This window comes from Podarcis cretensis (assembly GCF_951804945.1).
Source record: "Podarcis cretensis genome assembly, chromosome: 14".
Taxonomy (NCBI): domain Eukaryota; kingdom Metazoa; phylum Chordata; class Lepidosauria; order Squamata; family Lacertidae; genus Podarcis; species Podarcis cretensis.
The window spans coordinates 55736198-55751867 of NC_137183.1; the positions used below are offsets into that span (position 1 = coordinate 55736198).

Below are 15670 nucleotides of genomic sequence, written 5' to 3' on the forward strand. Positions count from 1 at the left end.
CCGTAACAAGTCCAGTGTTGCCCAATCTTCGGTCTCCAGCAGTTTTCGGACTACAATTCCCACCATCCTTGACCACTGGTCTTACTAGCTAAAGATGATGGGAGTTGTAGTCCAAAAACTTCAGCGTCTCGGCTCGGTGGCGTCATCATCCGGCGCAGAGGTAGATCCGCCCATCGGCTCCCGGCATGCTCCGCGCCGCCCCACCCGGCACCTCCGGAACCCCTTCCGGGGGCGGGGAAGCGCTTCCGCTTCCCATCCCGGCCGCTCTCCCCTCTGCGTCTCTATGGCGAGTCCTCCGGCCGCGAGCGGCGCATGCGCGGTAGGCACTCCGCCGCCCATGGGCGACTCGGAGGACGAGTTCCGGGCGTCCCGCCGCGGGCGCCTCAAATTGGCGGGGGGTCCCCAGGGGGGTCGCCGCCGCCGCCGCCTGGCGCCTCCCCCTGCCCCTGCCCGCGGGGACCAGGCGGAGGCCTCCGGGAAGACCCAGCATGGTGGAGAAGGGGGCGGAGGAGCCCCTGAAGGGGCGTCCGGACTCCCCCCCGCATCGCTCACTGGTATGACCCGCTTCCTTTGGCTTCGCTCAGGCGGGTCGTACCAAGAAGCGCAACGGGGGGGGGGTGTCAGCCTGTTTCTGGGAGTTGTGGGGGGGCACACAGGGGGGGGCAGCTCCTCCTCCCTTGGCAGCAGCAAGTGGAGCCGGCCTGGTTTCCCCCGCAGGAGCCCCTCCGGGAGCGGGAGACGCAGCAGCAGAGGAAGGAGGAGGCGGCGGAGGAGGAAGATGCAGCCTCGCCTGGCCGGGGCAGCCGCCGGAGGAGGAGGAGGAGGAGCCGGGATCCGCGCCGGGGACCCGGGAGCCCCTGGTGCTGCCCGCCGCCTCCGCCAGGAAGGAGGAGGAGGAGGAGGAGGAGGAGGAGCAGGCCAGGAGGCCACCCGCTGGCCAGGAGGGTCAGTGCCAGGCCTGCCCCGGGTCCTGCCCCGGCTCAGGAGTGACGTGTTGGGGTGTGTGTGTGTGTGTGTGTGTGTTGGCAATGGGCAGATCCTTCAGACCCAGTGTTGGCATCCAAGGAAAACAGGATCTTGCCCAAGCCTGCTTGCTGGATTGAAGGTCTGGGTCCCACAGCTGGTCGCTGTCCAGATGTCACAGCTGAGGCTTGGGAAATGCTTTCCTCCTGCGCCCCAGAGGGTGTCGGGGGGGGGGTGAGGCTGCTCCGAGGGAGCCAGGGGCCTGGGGCTGACTCTCTTCTTTCCCCCTAGCCCAGTCCTGGGGATGCCATGGGGCTGCTCATCCGGAGCTGCAGCCGGGAAGCCTGGAGGAGGCCGGCTGGCTGTTCTGCCAGATCTGCCAGAAGGACCTCTCTGCCATGAACTCTGTCCGGAGGGAGCAGCATGTCAACAGGTGGGGGCTCCTTGGTTTGAGCAGACGGCTGGGGTGGGGGCAGCTGGACAGGCGATCCCTGTTGCTCTTGAGCGGCTGCCTCCGTGTCTCCTGCCTCACCTGTTGCATTTTCTCCTGGGCCTCACCTTAAACAGCGGTGGCTCCATGCCTTGTTTTCATTTCTTCGGGAAAGGCTGAAAAGCATTTATCAAAACCATAGTGACTCATGAACTGATATATATGTGAAGGAAAAAACAAGCCTGTTGACATATATATTACATGTTTTGTAATGGACTACATTTTCATTCCCCCCCCCCCCCCTTTCTATTTAATCTACTGTAAAGAGTTCAATCAAATATGAATAAAGGCTGCTTTGGCAGCTGAGCTGCTGGGGCGGGGGCAGTCCTCTTCTCCTCTGAGGGCTTCCTGCCTGAAGAGACTCTACTTTTCCTCCAGGTGCCTGGATGACCTGGAGGGCCCCCTTTCTGCCCCCCCTGCCAGGGGCCCGGTTGTTCCCGAGTGCCCCATCTGCGGAAAGGGCTTCAGCTCCCTCCGGAGTCGGGGCAGCCACCTGAAGCGCTGCGCTGCCAGGATGGAGGTCCCGCCCACGCTGCTCCTTCAGGCGGTACGGCAGCAGCAACAGCGGACCTTGCTCCTTGGCCCCCCAGCCGCCCTGAGGTGAGTCCAGAGTCCCCTCCAGCAAGAGCCCTTCAGGGCCCAGGCTCCCTTGGATGTGGAGTCCTGCTCAGTGAAGCTCTTCCTCCTCTTGGCCTCTTGAGTGAGCTGGGGGGGGGTTCACGGGGTGGGCCTGGGGGGCAATTAATGCCTCACTTGGGCAGAGGGGAGGAGGGGGTGCTGCGCCCATTCCCCTTCTTGAGAAGACCCCCAAGTTCTGAGCAACCCTCCTCCTCTTGGGACTTGAGAGGGTAGCATATTTGGAGAAAACCGCTGACCTGCCTTCAGGATTGCTCAGTGGTGCTGAAGTACTGAAGAAATAAACCTAGGCTGCCAATTCTTGTTGTAGACCAGTATGAAGCAAGCAGCACATAAGCGGCACACAAACCAAACCATTCTATGTTCTAAATCTTATATTAATAATCCAAAAATTGAGAGAACAAGGTACAAGATCTCCTACAAAAGGCACAAACAGAAAACTGAAGAAGCCTGAGACCCTTCATGGGCGAAACAGGTGACAAACGCCGGCACCCTCTCTAACTCTGGTGCGTAACATCACTGACACTTCGTTTGATCAAACTTATCTTCCTTGCTACCTGTATCTAACCCTTGAGTGTAACATCGCTGACACTTCGTTTGATCAAACTTATCTTTGTTGATATCTACAGGAGCCTGGCTAAAGGAACTTTAAAGACTGAATCTTCCTTTTGGACACAATTTGAATGAGTTTTCTATTTGTGGCTTTTGTTGTAGATCTTGTAGCTTCTTCTCTCAATTTTTGGATTACAGTGGTACCTCAGGTTAAATACTTAGTAGTAATTCATTCCGGAGGTCCATACTTAACCTGAAACTGTTCTTAACCTGAGGTACCACTTTTGCTAATGGGGCCTCCTGCTGCTGCCGTGCCGCCAGAGCACAATTTATGTTCTCATCCTGAAGCAAAGTTCTTAACCTGAAGCACTATTTCTGGGTTAGCGGAGTGTGTAACCTGAAGCTTATGTAACCCGAGGTACCACTGTATTAATATAAGATTTAGAACGTAGAATGGTTTGGTAGTGTTTTGTGTGCCGCTTATAATAATAATCATAATAATTTATTATTTATACCCCGCCCATCTGGCTGGGCCTCCCCAGTCACTCTGGGCGGCTTCCATAGAAACCAAAAATACAGTAAAATATCACATGTTAAAAACGCTTATGTGCTGCTTACTTCGTACTGGTCTACAGTGGTGCTGAAGAGGCTTGGTCACCCTGGCTGGTGACATCACACTTGTCATTGGAAGGGCCCCTCTTCTCCTTTTCCTTGGTCTTTTGGCGCTGTGGACCTTGCTGTCCTTCTGGAGCAGCCCGGGGAGGGGGGCACTGGGGACATCGTAGGCCAGCGGTTTTGCCGCTGCATCCAGAACCATTTTTTGAAAGTGCTTCTTGGGGAGGGCAGTTCCTGTGGCCTCCTGCTGCCCTCTTGTTCCTTGCCCTATTTCATGTCTGCCTGAAGCAGCTGGGAGCTGTCATTGTCAGGAGTGAGATCTTGCCAGTAGGTGGTTGGCACCCGCCCAGCTCTGCTTGAATCAGAAGAGGTGGTTCAGGTGCTAGATCTGGGCTGAGAGATGGAGCGGCCCTGGTCTTCAGAGATAGGAGCACCTCCCCTCTGAAAGGCAGCCTGGTCCGTAGACAGGAGTGTTGCAGGACGCTTAGGGTGGTCCACTCAGATTGGGGGGGGGGGCAGCTGTTGCCCACTGCAGCCCCTGAGCTGGGTTAACTGACCTCACCTGCCCTGTCCAGCGGCTCCAAGCGAAAAGGTGCCTCTTCCGCACAACGCTTGCCGAAGAAGCGCAAGGCGGTGGCTGAGGTGGATGGAGCGACGGAGGATCTGCTGGTTGCCATGGCCATGTCCCGCTCTCTCTTGGAGGAGGAGGAGGGGAAGACCAAACGGCTGGCTGGAAGCAGGCAGGACACTGCTTTGCAAAGCAGGAAGCCCCGAAAAGCAGGTGAGCTCCAGGCAGGGCCTGGCAGAAGGTGACCGGCCCCCGGGGGAGGTCTCTGGTGGCTGCTTCTGGCTTCTGGGCTCAAGGCAACTTACGGGTTCCTTCTACGTCCTCTGGAAATGTGCTTATCCTGCAGCTCTCTTGAGAACCTTTTCCTTGGTGCATCTTATCCTGTTGAGACGCCAGGGAGAGCCCAGCGCTGAGATGGGCTGCTTTCGGCCTGCTGTGCCAGGAAGCTGATGGGGGGGGGGGAGTGGGCTTCTGCAGCTCTTGGGAGCCTTTCATCCCAGGCCAGATCTTTAGCATGTCCATTTCCTGCATTTATGTCTGTGGTTGTGATTTCTTCACTGGGGGGGGGGGTTAGTCTGGATGACCCCTGGGGTCTCTTCTGCCTCTCTGACCCTCTCCTGCCAGGATCCTTCAACAGAAGCTTCTCAGACGAAATGCCCTTGTTCCCAGAGGGTGATGTGGGGAACGGCTGTGGCCCCTGCTGCACTGGGGCTGCTTCCTCTCCCTGCTTCTCCTCCTCGCCCTTGGGAGGCCTGGGCGGCATTTGCTGTGGGGCAGGCAGGGGCTTCCTCTGTGGGGAGGCTGGCGGCTCTCAGCCACGTTCCCTGTGTGTTGCTTCCTAGAGAAGAAGAACCGAGCGAAGCTGGGCCTGCCCCTGCCTCTGCTGCTGGCCCAGGACCCCCAGGAGGCCCGCCGGCGGATGGAGGCCCGTGTGGCGCAGCTGCTCTCCGAAGCGGAGGAGGAGTTCCCCAACACCCCCCAGCTCCCCCCCAGCCGCCTCATGGGTGCTGAGCTGTTCCGGGGAGCAGGTGGGGCCCACGGCTCTTTGTGGGAAGCCAGCTCCTTGGCAGGACTGTGTCCCCCGGGCAGCTTTCAGGCCACGGACTTCGCCCGCTCTGTTTTGTTGCAGACGCCCGAGGAGGTGGGTGTCTGTGTCGGGGCGGGGGGGGGGGGGGCTCCAGCTCCTGCCTGCTTATTAGGTGCTCAGTAATCAGGCTGGCAAGGTGCAGGGGGTCTCATCCGCACATTGGCGTTCCTGGGACTGCCTGCTCAGGATCCAGTCCTGGAGAGCCCTTTTGAAACGGGATCTCCTTCTGGGCGGTTGATCCTGGGGCTGCCCTTCCTGCAGAGCCCAGAGCAAGGGCCTCTCCAGCCCCCCCGCGCCCCCCCCCAGGAACAGCGCCGTTTGTGCACAGCAGCTCTTTCAAGAGGAGGAGGGGAGGGGGAGTCACAGGATCCCAGTCTAGCCAGGGAGCAATGGAGCCCAGGACTTCTGGGTTCTGGCACCCTGGCCCAGCCAAGGAGCTTCCCCAAAGTGCCACGGGTGGCTTCAACATGCTCTGATCTGTGTCTATCATTCGCCGGGGCCTCCAGCTTTGCTTAATTCTAGAATAGAATAGAATTTTATTATTATGGTCACAGACCAGTTCCGGGTCACTTACAATTTCAGGAAAATCATAAAATATAACAGGGATACATTGAATCGCAATTGGGTATAACAGAGACAATTCAGATATAGCGGCAGTTAAAAATATATATTAAATCTTGGTCACTAAAATATAACCTAAAATTATCGTTTAAAACCTTTTGGTAATACAGCTTGTTCCCTAAGCTTTATGGCAGTTGCACAGAATTTGGCCACCCTTAGCGTAATCTCTAGATCCTTGTCCTCTAGCAGGAGTTTCAGACATTGAAGTTTGGACCCATTAGGAGATTTCCGTATAACAGGAGTGTTTCATTCTGTTTCTCTTTCCTTCTGACTGTTCTCCTGGTTCCCAGTCTCTTCCTGCTGCTGCCTCTGGGGCGTGAGGGGGGGCCCAGGATGCTCTGCCCTGAGGTGGGGAGAAGCAGGTGACACCCAGCCCCCTCCTCTGCTGGCTCTAGTTTCCAGGCAGAATGGGGAGGGGAGGTGGGTGGGGTGTTTTGGACATGAGATGGCCCCCTCAGTTCAGGGCCAGCCTCGCTCTTCCCCTGGGTGCTCTGGGGCTGGCTGCCCACAGGCAGATAGGAAGACGCCGCTCCTCGGCCTGAGATCAGACACCTAGGAGACTGGACAAGGGTTGAGAGATGCTGTCCAGAAATGGAAAAGGAGCGAGGTCCCACCTAAAGGAGAACAGCAACTTAAACTGGTGGAATATGCACAGCTTGCAGACTCAACACATAGAATAAGAGAACAAGAAGAACATGTGTTTAAAGAGATTGGACAACATGTATTGAATGTATGGGAAATAACTGTGTACAGCTGAAAACACTGGCAGCATTCAGATAAATTCAACAGTATATAAGTTATGGTTGTAATAATGAAATACTGAATGGTATAGTTTCTGTAAAATATGCAGGGATTTGTGATATGTAAAATGAACCATGGAAAGAGAAGAAGGGAAGTCATTGATATCTTAAGAATGTAAAAATGAGTACTTTAAATTGTAAAACAGGAAATTTAATAAAAATTGTGTACCTTTATAGATGTATATATACAGTCCTACCTGGGGTTACAGCCGCTTCAGGTTGTGTTTTTTCGGTTTATGGACCTCTGAAACCCGGAAGTACTGGAACGGGTTACTTCTGGGTTTTGGCGGTCACGCATGCGCAGAAGCACTAAATTGTGCTTTGCGCTTGCGCCGAAGTACTGAATCTCAAACCGCGCGTGCGCAGATGCGCCACTGGGGGTTGTGAATGTGCATCCCGCATTGAACGCATTTGCAACCTGAGCGTCCACTATATATATATATATATATATATATATATATATGGGTTGAGAGATGGTGGGTGTTGCCATTTGGGCTGGCGTCTGGTGTGTTGAGGCTAAACCTCATGTCTGCACCCCAAACCTTCCTTTCCAGGGAGCCGTGCTGGGCGTGGCTTTGCCATCCTCGGGGCCCATCGGACCGGCCGAGAGGGAGCAGGGGCCGACTGGTGCTGTGCTTCTCCCAGGAAGCGCCTCTGGAGATTCGAGGGAGAGGCTGCCTGGCCGACCGGGCGATGCAGAGGCGCTGCAGGACCTGGTGGAGCTGGCGGGAGAAGGGCTCACCCTCACCCAGTGGCAGCAGGAGGGGCCGGGTGAGCAAGGCCTTCCTTGGGGAAAAGGGGCCGGCCGGTACAGAACTGAGCCTGCAAAGAGGAGTCTGGGCTGCGGACGGGGGCAGAGACCTGCCTGGACCCAGAGCTGGTCGTCAGGTTACTTATTGTGAACCTGTGTTTTTCTCCCTTTGCTCCAGGTCAAGGTTGGCTTTCTGGTGATGTTCTGCAGAGCAGTTTTCTCCAACCACTGGAGAAGCAGCTGCCCCAAAGGAGCTGTCCTCAAATGGTAAGGTTAGACCCCCATGTTTGGTTGGAAGGGGGGGGCACTGTGTTAGCTGGGAAGCAGAGGATCCCGAAACCCCCTGGGAGGAAGCCCCCCCTGAGCCCCTTGTGGATGTGCAGGGGACAGCTGGGTGTCTCTGCATGTGGGGGGGGTGAGGGGGGTTTGAGCCCCACTGTGGTCCTTCCTCAAGGTCTGTTTGGCCCCTGCTGCTTTCCAGGAAGGAGCTGGAGCAGGAGCAGGAGGTGCAGTGCGGCCATTCTCTCTCTCTCTCTCTCTCTCTCTCTCTCTCTCTCTCTCTCAGCTCCCGCTGGGCTCCTTGGCTGATGCCTTCAGAGGGATGGTGAACAACCCTCACCTGAGTGACGTCCAGTTTCAGGTGGACACTGGGGAGCTCCTCTACGCGCACCTGTTTGTGCTTTATGCACGGTGCCCACAGCTGATGGAAATGGTAAGGACGAGCGGCTGGGGGGCACATCACCCCGAGGGGTCTCCTTGTTCCTGGCCTGGGTTCTGGGTCTGTGGGTATCAGACAAGGAGCGAGACTTTGCCCTTGCCATTTTCTCTTCATGTTGGCTGAGATTTGAGGAGGAAGCCCAGCCGTGTTGCCTGCCTGGGAGAGGGCGATGGAATCCGCTGCAGCCTTTGGGTCTTGCCGCTCCAACGCAGGAGCCACAGGAGAGGAGGGCCTGCTCCGCAGAGAAGCCAGCAGCCATGTGCTGTTGCAGGCAAGAGCTCCTTGTGCAGGAGGGCATGTGGCTGAGGGGTGAGAGGAGGCAAGGAGGACCAAGGGAAGCGGGTGCCGAAAAGGGCAAGAGAGGGGGGGAGGGATTGGAGCTTGCCTGTCGTCCAAGGAGGAAGAGAAAGCCAGGCTGCTTAGGGGCACTTTGGCACGAGGGAATGATGCCCAAAGCAGGTGCCCCTGTCTGCTGGCTGCTCCAGAGTCCTCCGTCTCTTGCCAGGCTGGCTGCGAAGGTTTCCTCGTGGCTGAAGAAGGGGGCACAGGGACCCGCCGGGTGCTGCTGAGCGATGTGTCGAAGGAGGCCCTGGGCGTGTTCCTGAGCTACCTTTACACGGCCGACGTCTCCGTCCCTCGCCATGTGCTGTCGGAAGTGGCTGCTATGGCCAGGAGGTTGGTGGGCTGCTGCTGGATTGGGCCCTGCTCCCTGCCCCCTGCCCCCCCCCAGGCTGACTTCCACTTTGACGCCTGATAGAGACATTTCCCCCCTCTCTTGGAAGCGCATTTGCATGCACGTCTTTTGTTTCAGGTTTGGAGTGACGGAACTGGCTGGCATCTGCCGTGGCTGCCAGCCTGGCCTGGGGGCTCCTGGAGCTGAAGAGGAGGCAGGAGAGGACAGAGCCGAGACCTTTGAGGGGCTCCTGAAGTCCATGTGGCTGGAGGAAGAGGAAGAAGCCTTCCTGCAGGGCGGACAGCTGGAGGAAGCCGACAGCGAGGAAGTGGGTGAGCAGGAGCTGGAGCAGATCTACGAGTTTGCTGCCACCCAGCGCAGAGCTGCCCATGATGGGCTCGCCGTCCGCAAGGGAGCCGCCGATCCCAGGAAGGTGCCACGGGAGTCTGCAGAGGGCAGGGCAGCCACGGCAGAGTGGACAGGAAGCCTCTGCCCAGAACAGTCCCAGTTGCCAGCTGCTGCTGCTGCCAGTGGCCCAGGGGCCCCCCTCAGAGCTGCCTCCAGAAGAGTGTCCCAGACGGAGGAGGAGGAGGAGAATTCAGAGCAGCACGAGCACTCGGCAGTCCTGTTTCCTGCCACCCAGGGTGACCGCTCTGGGCTCTCCCAGCAGAGCCGTTGTGCCAAGGAGCAGAGGGGCAGTGCAGCCAGCCCAGGCCCTGCATCTCAGGGATTTCCCGGCCTCCTCCAGGGGCCACCGAGGGACCTCTTGCCCCTGGGATCCTCCTCTCCCAAACGGAGGCCGGCATCACCCACCAGCCCCTTGGCACTCCTCTCTCTGAGCACTCGGGGCCTGTTCTCTGCCCCTCCGAACTGCGAGTTGGAGCGGCCTGCGCGGAACAAGACCCCAGGTCCTGGCTGCAGCCCAGGCGGCTGTGGGACCTTGGAGGGCAGCCCCATTGTGCTCTTGGATTCTGATGAAGAGGCAGAGCTTGCCGGAGCGGCCCTCTCTGAGCCACGCACAGGGGCCTTGCAGTGTCAGTCGAGCCAAGGGGGGGCAGATGTTTCCAGTGGGCAGAGGCCATCCCTGCCACCTGCCCATGAGGTGGGTCCTGGGGAGCTTTGGGACGCTGGTGGAGGAAGTCCTCTGCTTCTGAGGCTGGCCAGCAATGGAGAAGAGAGCTGGGAAGAGGCCTCCAGTTGGAGAGTGCCAGACACTCCTCTGCTGGGAGGGTGCAGCTTCACCTTGGCCCCCAGGACTGAGGAGCAGGGGTCTAAAGGGGCTGGAGAGAGCCCACCCACCTGCAGCTCCGCTACCAGGCTGCCTCTGCTGGGACCCCCGCCTGTCCGGAAGAAGCCTGCCAGCAGCCCCGTGGTGGTCGTGGGCGTCAGCAAAGAGGAGCTCGATTCAGCAGCCCCTTGGCCCCAGAGCAGCCCCCTTGTGCCTGGGGAGGACTCCCTGTGTCGCTCGGAGGAAGGGGACAGCCTTCTTTTTCTGACAGCAAATGCCCCAACCCCACTGGGGACTCCGCCAGCTAGAAGTCCCACGGCTGGGGGAGCAGCTGCCCCCCACTTCGGAGAGAGGGGTGCTTCGACAGGAGAAGACTCCGATAGCAGCGAGGTTATTCCTCTGACTCAGAGAACGCCTGGTAAGTGGCCGTTCTGGGCCCGGGGGGAGCAGAGGGTGGGGAGCACTTGGCATGGGGCTCTGGGCTTGTGCTGTGTGGCATTGGCTCTCTGGCCACTTGCTGCCCAGTCCGCCACCCCCTGGCAAAGCCCCTTTGGCCCTGCTGGTCACCTTCCCCTCGCTGGGCAGCCCAGCTAGACCTCCTGAGGGCTGCGCCCACCTTGCTCTTTTCCAGATCTTGCCTCTGAGGCCGGGAGCGAGACGCCGAGGGCAGCTCCGCCCACCCCGATGCCATCTTACTCCATCATGGAGACCCCAAAGCTGAAGAAGGAGCTGCACAGGTGGGTGCTGTCGGGGGGGCGGGGCGGGCAGGCTCCTCCGGCAGGGAGAGGAAGGTTGCAGCATTTGCCCCTGTGACCGCTTGTCTCTTGTTTCTTCTCAGGTTTGGAGTCCGTGCTCTCCCAAAGCGGAAGATGATCTTGAAGCTGAAGGAGATATTTCAGTACACTCACCACGGGGCCAGAGCCAACCCCCAGGAACAGGCAGCTGTGGCCTCCCAGATGGCCTTGCCCCACAGCCCAGCCCAGCCGGTCCCGAGGAAATCGAGGCTGGCTGGCGCCTCCAGGCCCGTTGGCAAGCGGCTGCCTGGATCTGCTGAGCCTTGCCAGGGCGCTGGGGGAAGCCGGGCTGTCGGCGGCTTCAGGGATCCTTCTGGCGGAGGCCGTGAGGGGCTTGGGCAGGTGTTTGAGCCCCCCGCTTCAGGGCGGCTTCAGGGGACAGTCTCGCTTCCAACAGGATTTCCCCCTGGAGGAAGCACCAAGGACTCGGCGCCCACGGCCTCCCAGGAATCGACTGCGTCTTCAGGGACTGGCAGTGATGTGTCTGTAGCATCCCAGAGGTAGGGGGCTGGCTGGGGGTGGCATGCTCCTTCCTGCCATTTCCCTCTGGCCAGAAAAGGCCACTGAACGCAGCTGCCCCGACAATGGCCAGGCTGCCAAAACCCAAACCCAGCCTTTCTCACCCCTTGAAACTGGGTCCTGTCTCTCTGTCTCCACATAATCTGCTCAGTGGGAATTTGCTCAGGAGCTGAAACCAGCCCCCCCCATCCCTCTGCTCTTCTGCCCTCTCTTGAGTTTTCATAGCAGCCTTGGCCCACTGCCTGTCTAACATCGCTGTCCCAGGTGGAATCAGGGCGTCTTTAGAAACACAGCGAGAACAGAGAGACTTAGGAAGCGGATTTGTGTGCCCAGAGCCAGGCTGGAGTGGTTTTTCAATGGTGCCCAGGCAGGCCGCTACTTTTGCTGCAACAGGGTTTGGGAAGGGCAGGGCAGAACACCTTCAGTCCCTTGCATCTTGTTCTGTCTTCTTAAGAACTCTAATCCTTTAGCGTGGTGCCACCTACACTTTGGAACTCCCTGCCACTGACACAAGGCAAGAGCCTTCACGGTCCTCTTTTTGGAACCTGCTAAAACCGTTCCCCTTTAGATGAGCCTGTCTGGACACGCAGAATAGGGGCGTGTGTTTAAATTTGGTTTTAGTTTATTGAATGTTTTACTGGTAATGTTATTGTTTTGTTTTGTTTGCCCACAATCTGCCTCCTATGTTTTCTCCTTGTGTGGCGCCTGATCCTCTGGCCAGAGCAGTGGTGTGTCCCTGACTCCTCGCAAAGGGCCAGTGAAGGGAAGAGCTTTTGACCCTCTCTCTCTCTCTCTCTCTCAGCTCTTCTTCAATGGAGTTTGGCTCGCTGGTCGAGGAGGAAGAGGAGGAGTACATCCCGGCTTCTCAGGCTGCAGCCCGCGAGGCACACAAAGTAGAAGCCTTGCGGCGCCACCTCACCTCCAAGCCAGCTCTTTGCCGCCAAATCCTCCTGTACCAGCCCATTGAGTTAGCTGGGCTGCAGGCAGAACTGAAGGAAAGCGGTGTCAAGATTGCGATGGGCAAGCTGATGGACTTCCTCGACGCACACTGCATTACCTTCACGACTGCAGAAGCCCGGAGGGAGAAGCAACGGCACTCCAAAAAGCGGAGACGGCGGTTCTGAGGAGTTTCTATGGGCCTTGATGGTGGAACCGCCGGTGCTTTGCCCACTCAGCTGCCTCTTATCACTTCCGTGCGTGTGTGATTTTTCTTTGACTGGAAGAGCTGTGGCAAAGACATGACTAAGCCTCCGCTTAGATGATGCACTCGGACTGAACTGTGTTCCTCCATGGGGGAAAACAGCTTCTTTGGTGGCCGTCAGTTCAAATCTGTACAGAGCAGGTCCCTGGAGCGGCTTGAGGGGGAGCAAAGAGAGACGCTGAAACACACTGCAGTTGCTTCAGGGCCTCCTCATTGCAGGTGCAGCTGTGTTCGCTGGCCAAGATTATGGGTTGTTAGATGTGGCTCACCTTGAGCATCCCTCTGTACCCGTTGATCTATGCCAACCATTAAACATGTGGGTGTAACATGCCTGTGTAATAAAAATGTTTCACTAAAAGCGATTGGGATGAACAGCGAGAGGTTTCCTCAGGCTGCCCCCAACTTGCTGCTTTCTGCGTCGTCTGGACAACTGCTGTCAGCTCCAGCAAGTGCTGTGCAACCCACATCTTTTGGAAGGTGGTCTGGTGCTAGGGGCTAGTCCCAAGGGGGGAGAATCGGGGCTTGCATTTCTAGCTGCTCATCTACAGTAGAACCTCAGGTTTCGAACATAATCTGTTCCAAAAGACTTCTGAAACATTCAAAAACTGAAAGTGGAAGCCTCAATTCAATAGGGAAACTCAAAACGGAAGCCGCGTCAGACGTTTGGGTTCTGAAAAACGTTTGAAAATGGGAGCATTTACTTCCGGGTTTTCAGCGTTCAGGAGCCGAAACATTTGATAACGGAGCCGTTTGAGAACCAAGGTTTGACTCTATAAGGATAGAGTTGAGGAAGTGTTTGTACTGTGCACAAAAACGGGTTGGCGGTCTTAAGCTTACTCTAGAGCAGGAGAGAGGCTTTATATTGTTCCTGCCATTTAGTCTGTACTGGAGCCTGGATTTGTTTTTAAATGATGCACATGCCGTTGTTCCCAGTGGCTGTGCTTCTGCAACAGGCCCTTTTGCCTGCACAGGCATCTCTCAAAGAGAAGTGTGCGGGAAGCTCAGAATCGAATGGATTGCCATTTTGGCCTTGTACTCTTTCTAGCATAAAACTGGCTGCCTCTTCCAAGAACCACTTGTCCTTAAGAACTTCGGTGGGCTGTCTAAGATGCCCTTCACAGGACTAGCATTCAGTGCAAGTTTATTGTAAAGCTGTGACGTCCCTCTAGCCAAGAGCACTGCAATTTGTCACTGGTTCTTGGACTTTTAACTAGCTCTAGCAGGGATTCTATATAGAACACACAAGCAGCCTTTTAACCAGTAAGTATGAGGTTTTTTTTGGGGGGGGGCACGGGAGTTGATGAGGAATCTACCCTTTCTTTTTCACACTAGCACTGCAAACCTTTTTAGGCAGAAACATGCCCTGATGCATGCAAGAGGTCTGACTCGCATCAAATGCGCTTGGGTGTCTGTAGCCGCAACCCCAAAAAGTAACTAAAAACTCCATAGGACTAAAACTGTGTGATGGTCCATCCTTTGGCTGCTTCCATCTACAAAGGCTGGAGATGTGCTACTTAGAGGAAAATGGTAGCTTGCATGCAATAGGTGGCTGCTGCTTTCTATCTTTTCCGCTTCAACATCAGAAGCCGGGCAGAAATAGCTGTCGGAAGAGGGAGTTGCCTGCAAATTTCCACTTGGCCCAATAGGGCACTGAGCCACTTGGAACCACCCTGTAAGCATTTTTTACCAGCTTTATTAGAAACACCAGCACATTTCAAGTTTCTTCCTTTTTGATCACAAATATAGGTTTTTGCTTTTCTTTTTACGTATACAATATGACACAGCATTAGGGCTTTCCATCCTTTTAAACATGTCTTGGGTTGTACCCACCGACCACAGCTCAGACTGGACATCTTGCTTGCTGAAGAAGATTGTTACAAGGGAGAGGAACCCAAAGCGCCAGCTGTCTGGTGTGCAGATGTCCAGTTTAGAAAATCAGAGACGACACGACTGCAGTTAGCATTGGGAAAGACTTGTGTGTTTGGGTTCCTATTCCAACACAAAGATAGAAGGAAGCACGTATTTCACCTTCAAAACCAAGCAAGTCAGATGTTCAACACATGAAAAAGGCAACTTGTTTTTAACCATTTCCTGGCCAAAACATTTGGATTCTACAGATGAGGCAAGAGGCTCGCAGCAGAAGCCTCCCAAGTGATACTGGCTTGTCCAACATCATCGAAGAGGAGACGGAAGAGGGCTGCTTGCATCAGTTACTGCACAGAAAGCCCTGAATTTTGCCCTCGATTTCAAATCAGGAATTTGTATTGGGTTAATTTCCTGGATCCTAAAATTGATGTTTAACTCCCAATTGGTGGTCTCTGTCAAAATTAATGTTTTTGATTTTTAGAAAAAGCAAAGATAATTTTTTTATTCCACTTAACACTTACGAATGAACATCTCCAAATACTAAACCACTGTGAAACCTATGGCTGCCCGTCCCTATCCCTTTCATAGGCACACACAGATGGGCTCTGTAGACCAGATATGCTGTCTGCAAGGTACCGCTGGCTGGGTCTATGTGATGAGTGAATAATTAGCCATGTCTTACAAAGAACATGATCCAAAATATATATATAAATAAATAAAAACCTTAAACATTCTTACATGGGTTTTGAAGAACAGAATACATGTTAAAAACTTCAGTAATTTATATCACTTTTAAGCAATACTTTATATACAATGGAAAAAGACATGCATAGTCCAAATACAATGTTGAAAACAGCATTTTTCATAACAAAAAATCCAAACACTAAGTTAATAGCATGTACATGAATTCAAGAAGGACCACCCTTTTGTCTGTTGCAGTTTATTTAACAATATGCTATAGAAGTAAGAAATGAGTTTTGTTCCCCCCCTCCCATTCTATACAGTGATTGAATCTTCTTGCATTTTTCATATTTATAGTAATTCTAGAACTTGCATGATTTACACTATAATTGCTTTTCCTCATTTCAAGTTTCACATCGATGAATTAAAGAAAAGAATATGCTTCTTCTGTATTAAAATTAGCATGGCCTAAGAAGTGATCATCCCTATTTTATTTCATTTCTTTGTAAATCTAAAACCAGTTTTTATCCGAGAAACAAAGCAACGATTTCTACATTGCAACACAGGTATGTCTGTGTGTGTGCGAGCACGAGAGTCCGTTCTCATCTTTTCCAGGGGCGATAATACTTCAAATACCTGCAGAGTTCAGTATAGAATTTTAAAAAACCCTTTCTGCCAAATGCCAGAAAGTGAGCAGGATACATTAGAATGTGGCATTATTTGAGGAATCCATTTCTGAAGATTATTGTTCTTCTCTGTTAAAACACAAATGCTTAGTCTTGAAAGTACAAATAAAAATATGACTATAATGGACTTGTTCTCCCCCTTTAAAAAAGCAAAGTCAACAAACAGTTAACAACTAAAAAAACAAACACCCCCCCCCCCACAACAAGAACAACAAAGAGAC

The 15670-nt window shown here is 54.6% G+C and overlaps 1 protein-coding gene across 1 annotated transcript; it reads left to right on the top strand.

Annotated features, from left to right (window-relative positions):
* Nucleotides 1–283: 283 nt before the first annotated feature.
* SLX4 (SLX4 structure-specific endonuclease subunit) lies at nt 284–15637 on the top strand (the record flags this gene model as incomplete). The annotated part of the gene is made up of 14 exons (XM_079952946.1): nt 284–554; nt 718–945; nt 1255–1396; nt 1832–2053; nt 3832–4037; nt 4667–4965; nt 6887–7103; nt 7262–7350; nt 7649–7795; nt 8307–8476; nt 8613–10120; nt 10334–10439; nt 10541–10996; nt 11818–15637. 14 exons carry the CDS (start codon nt 284–286, stop codon nt 12137–12139), a joined length of 4383 nt encoding a protein of 1460 aa, XP_079809072.1. The 3' UTR covers nt 12140–15637.
* Nucleotides 15638–15670: the final 33 nt, after the last annotated feature.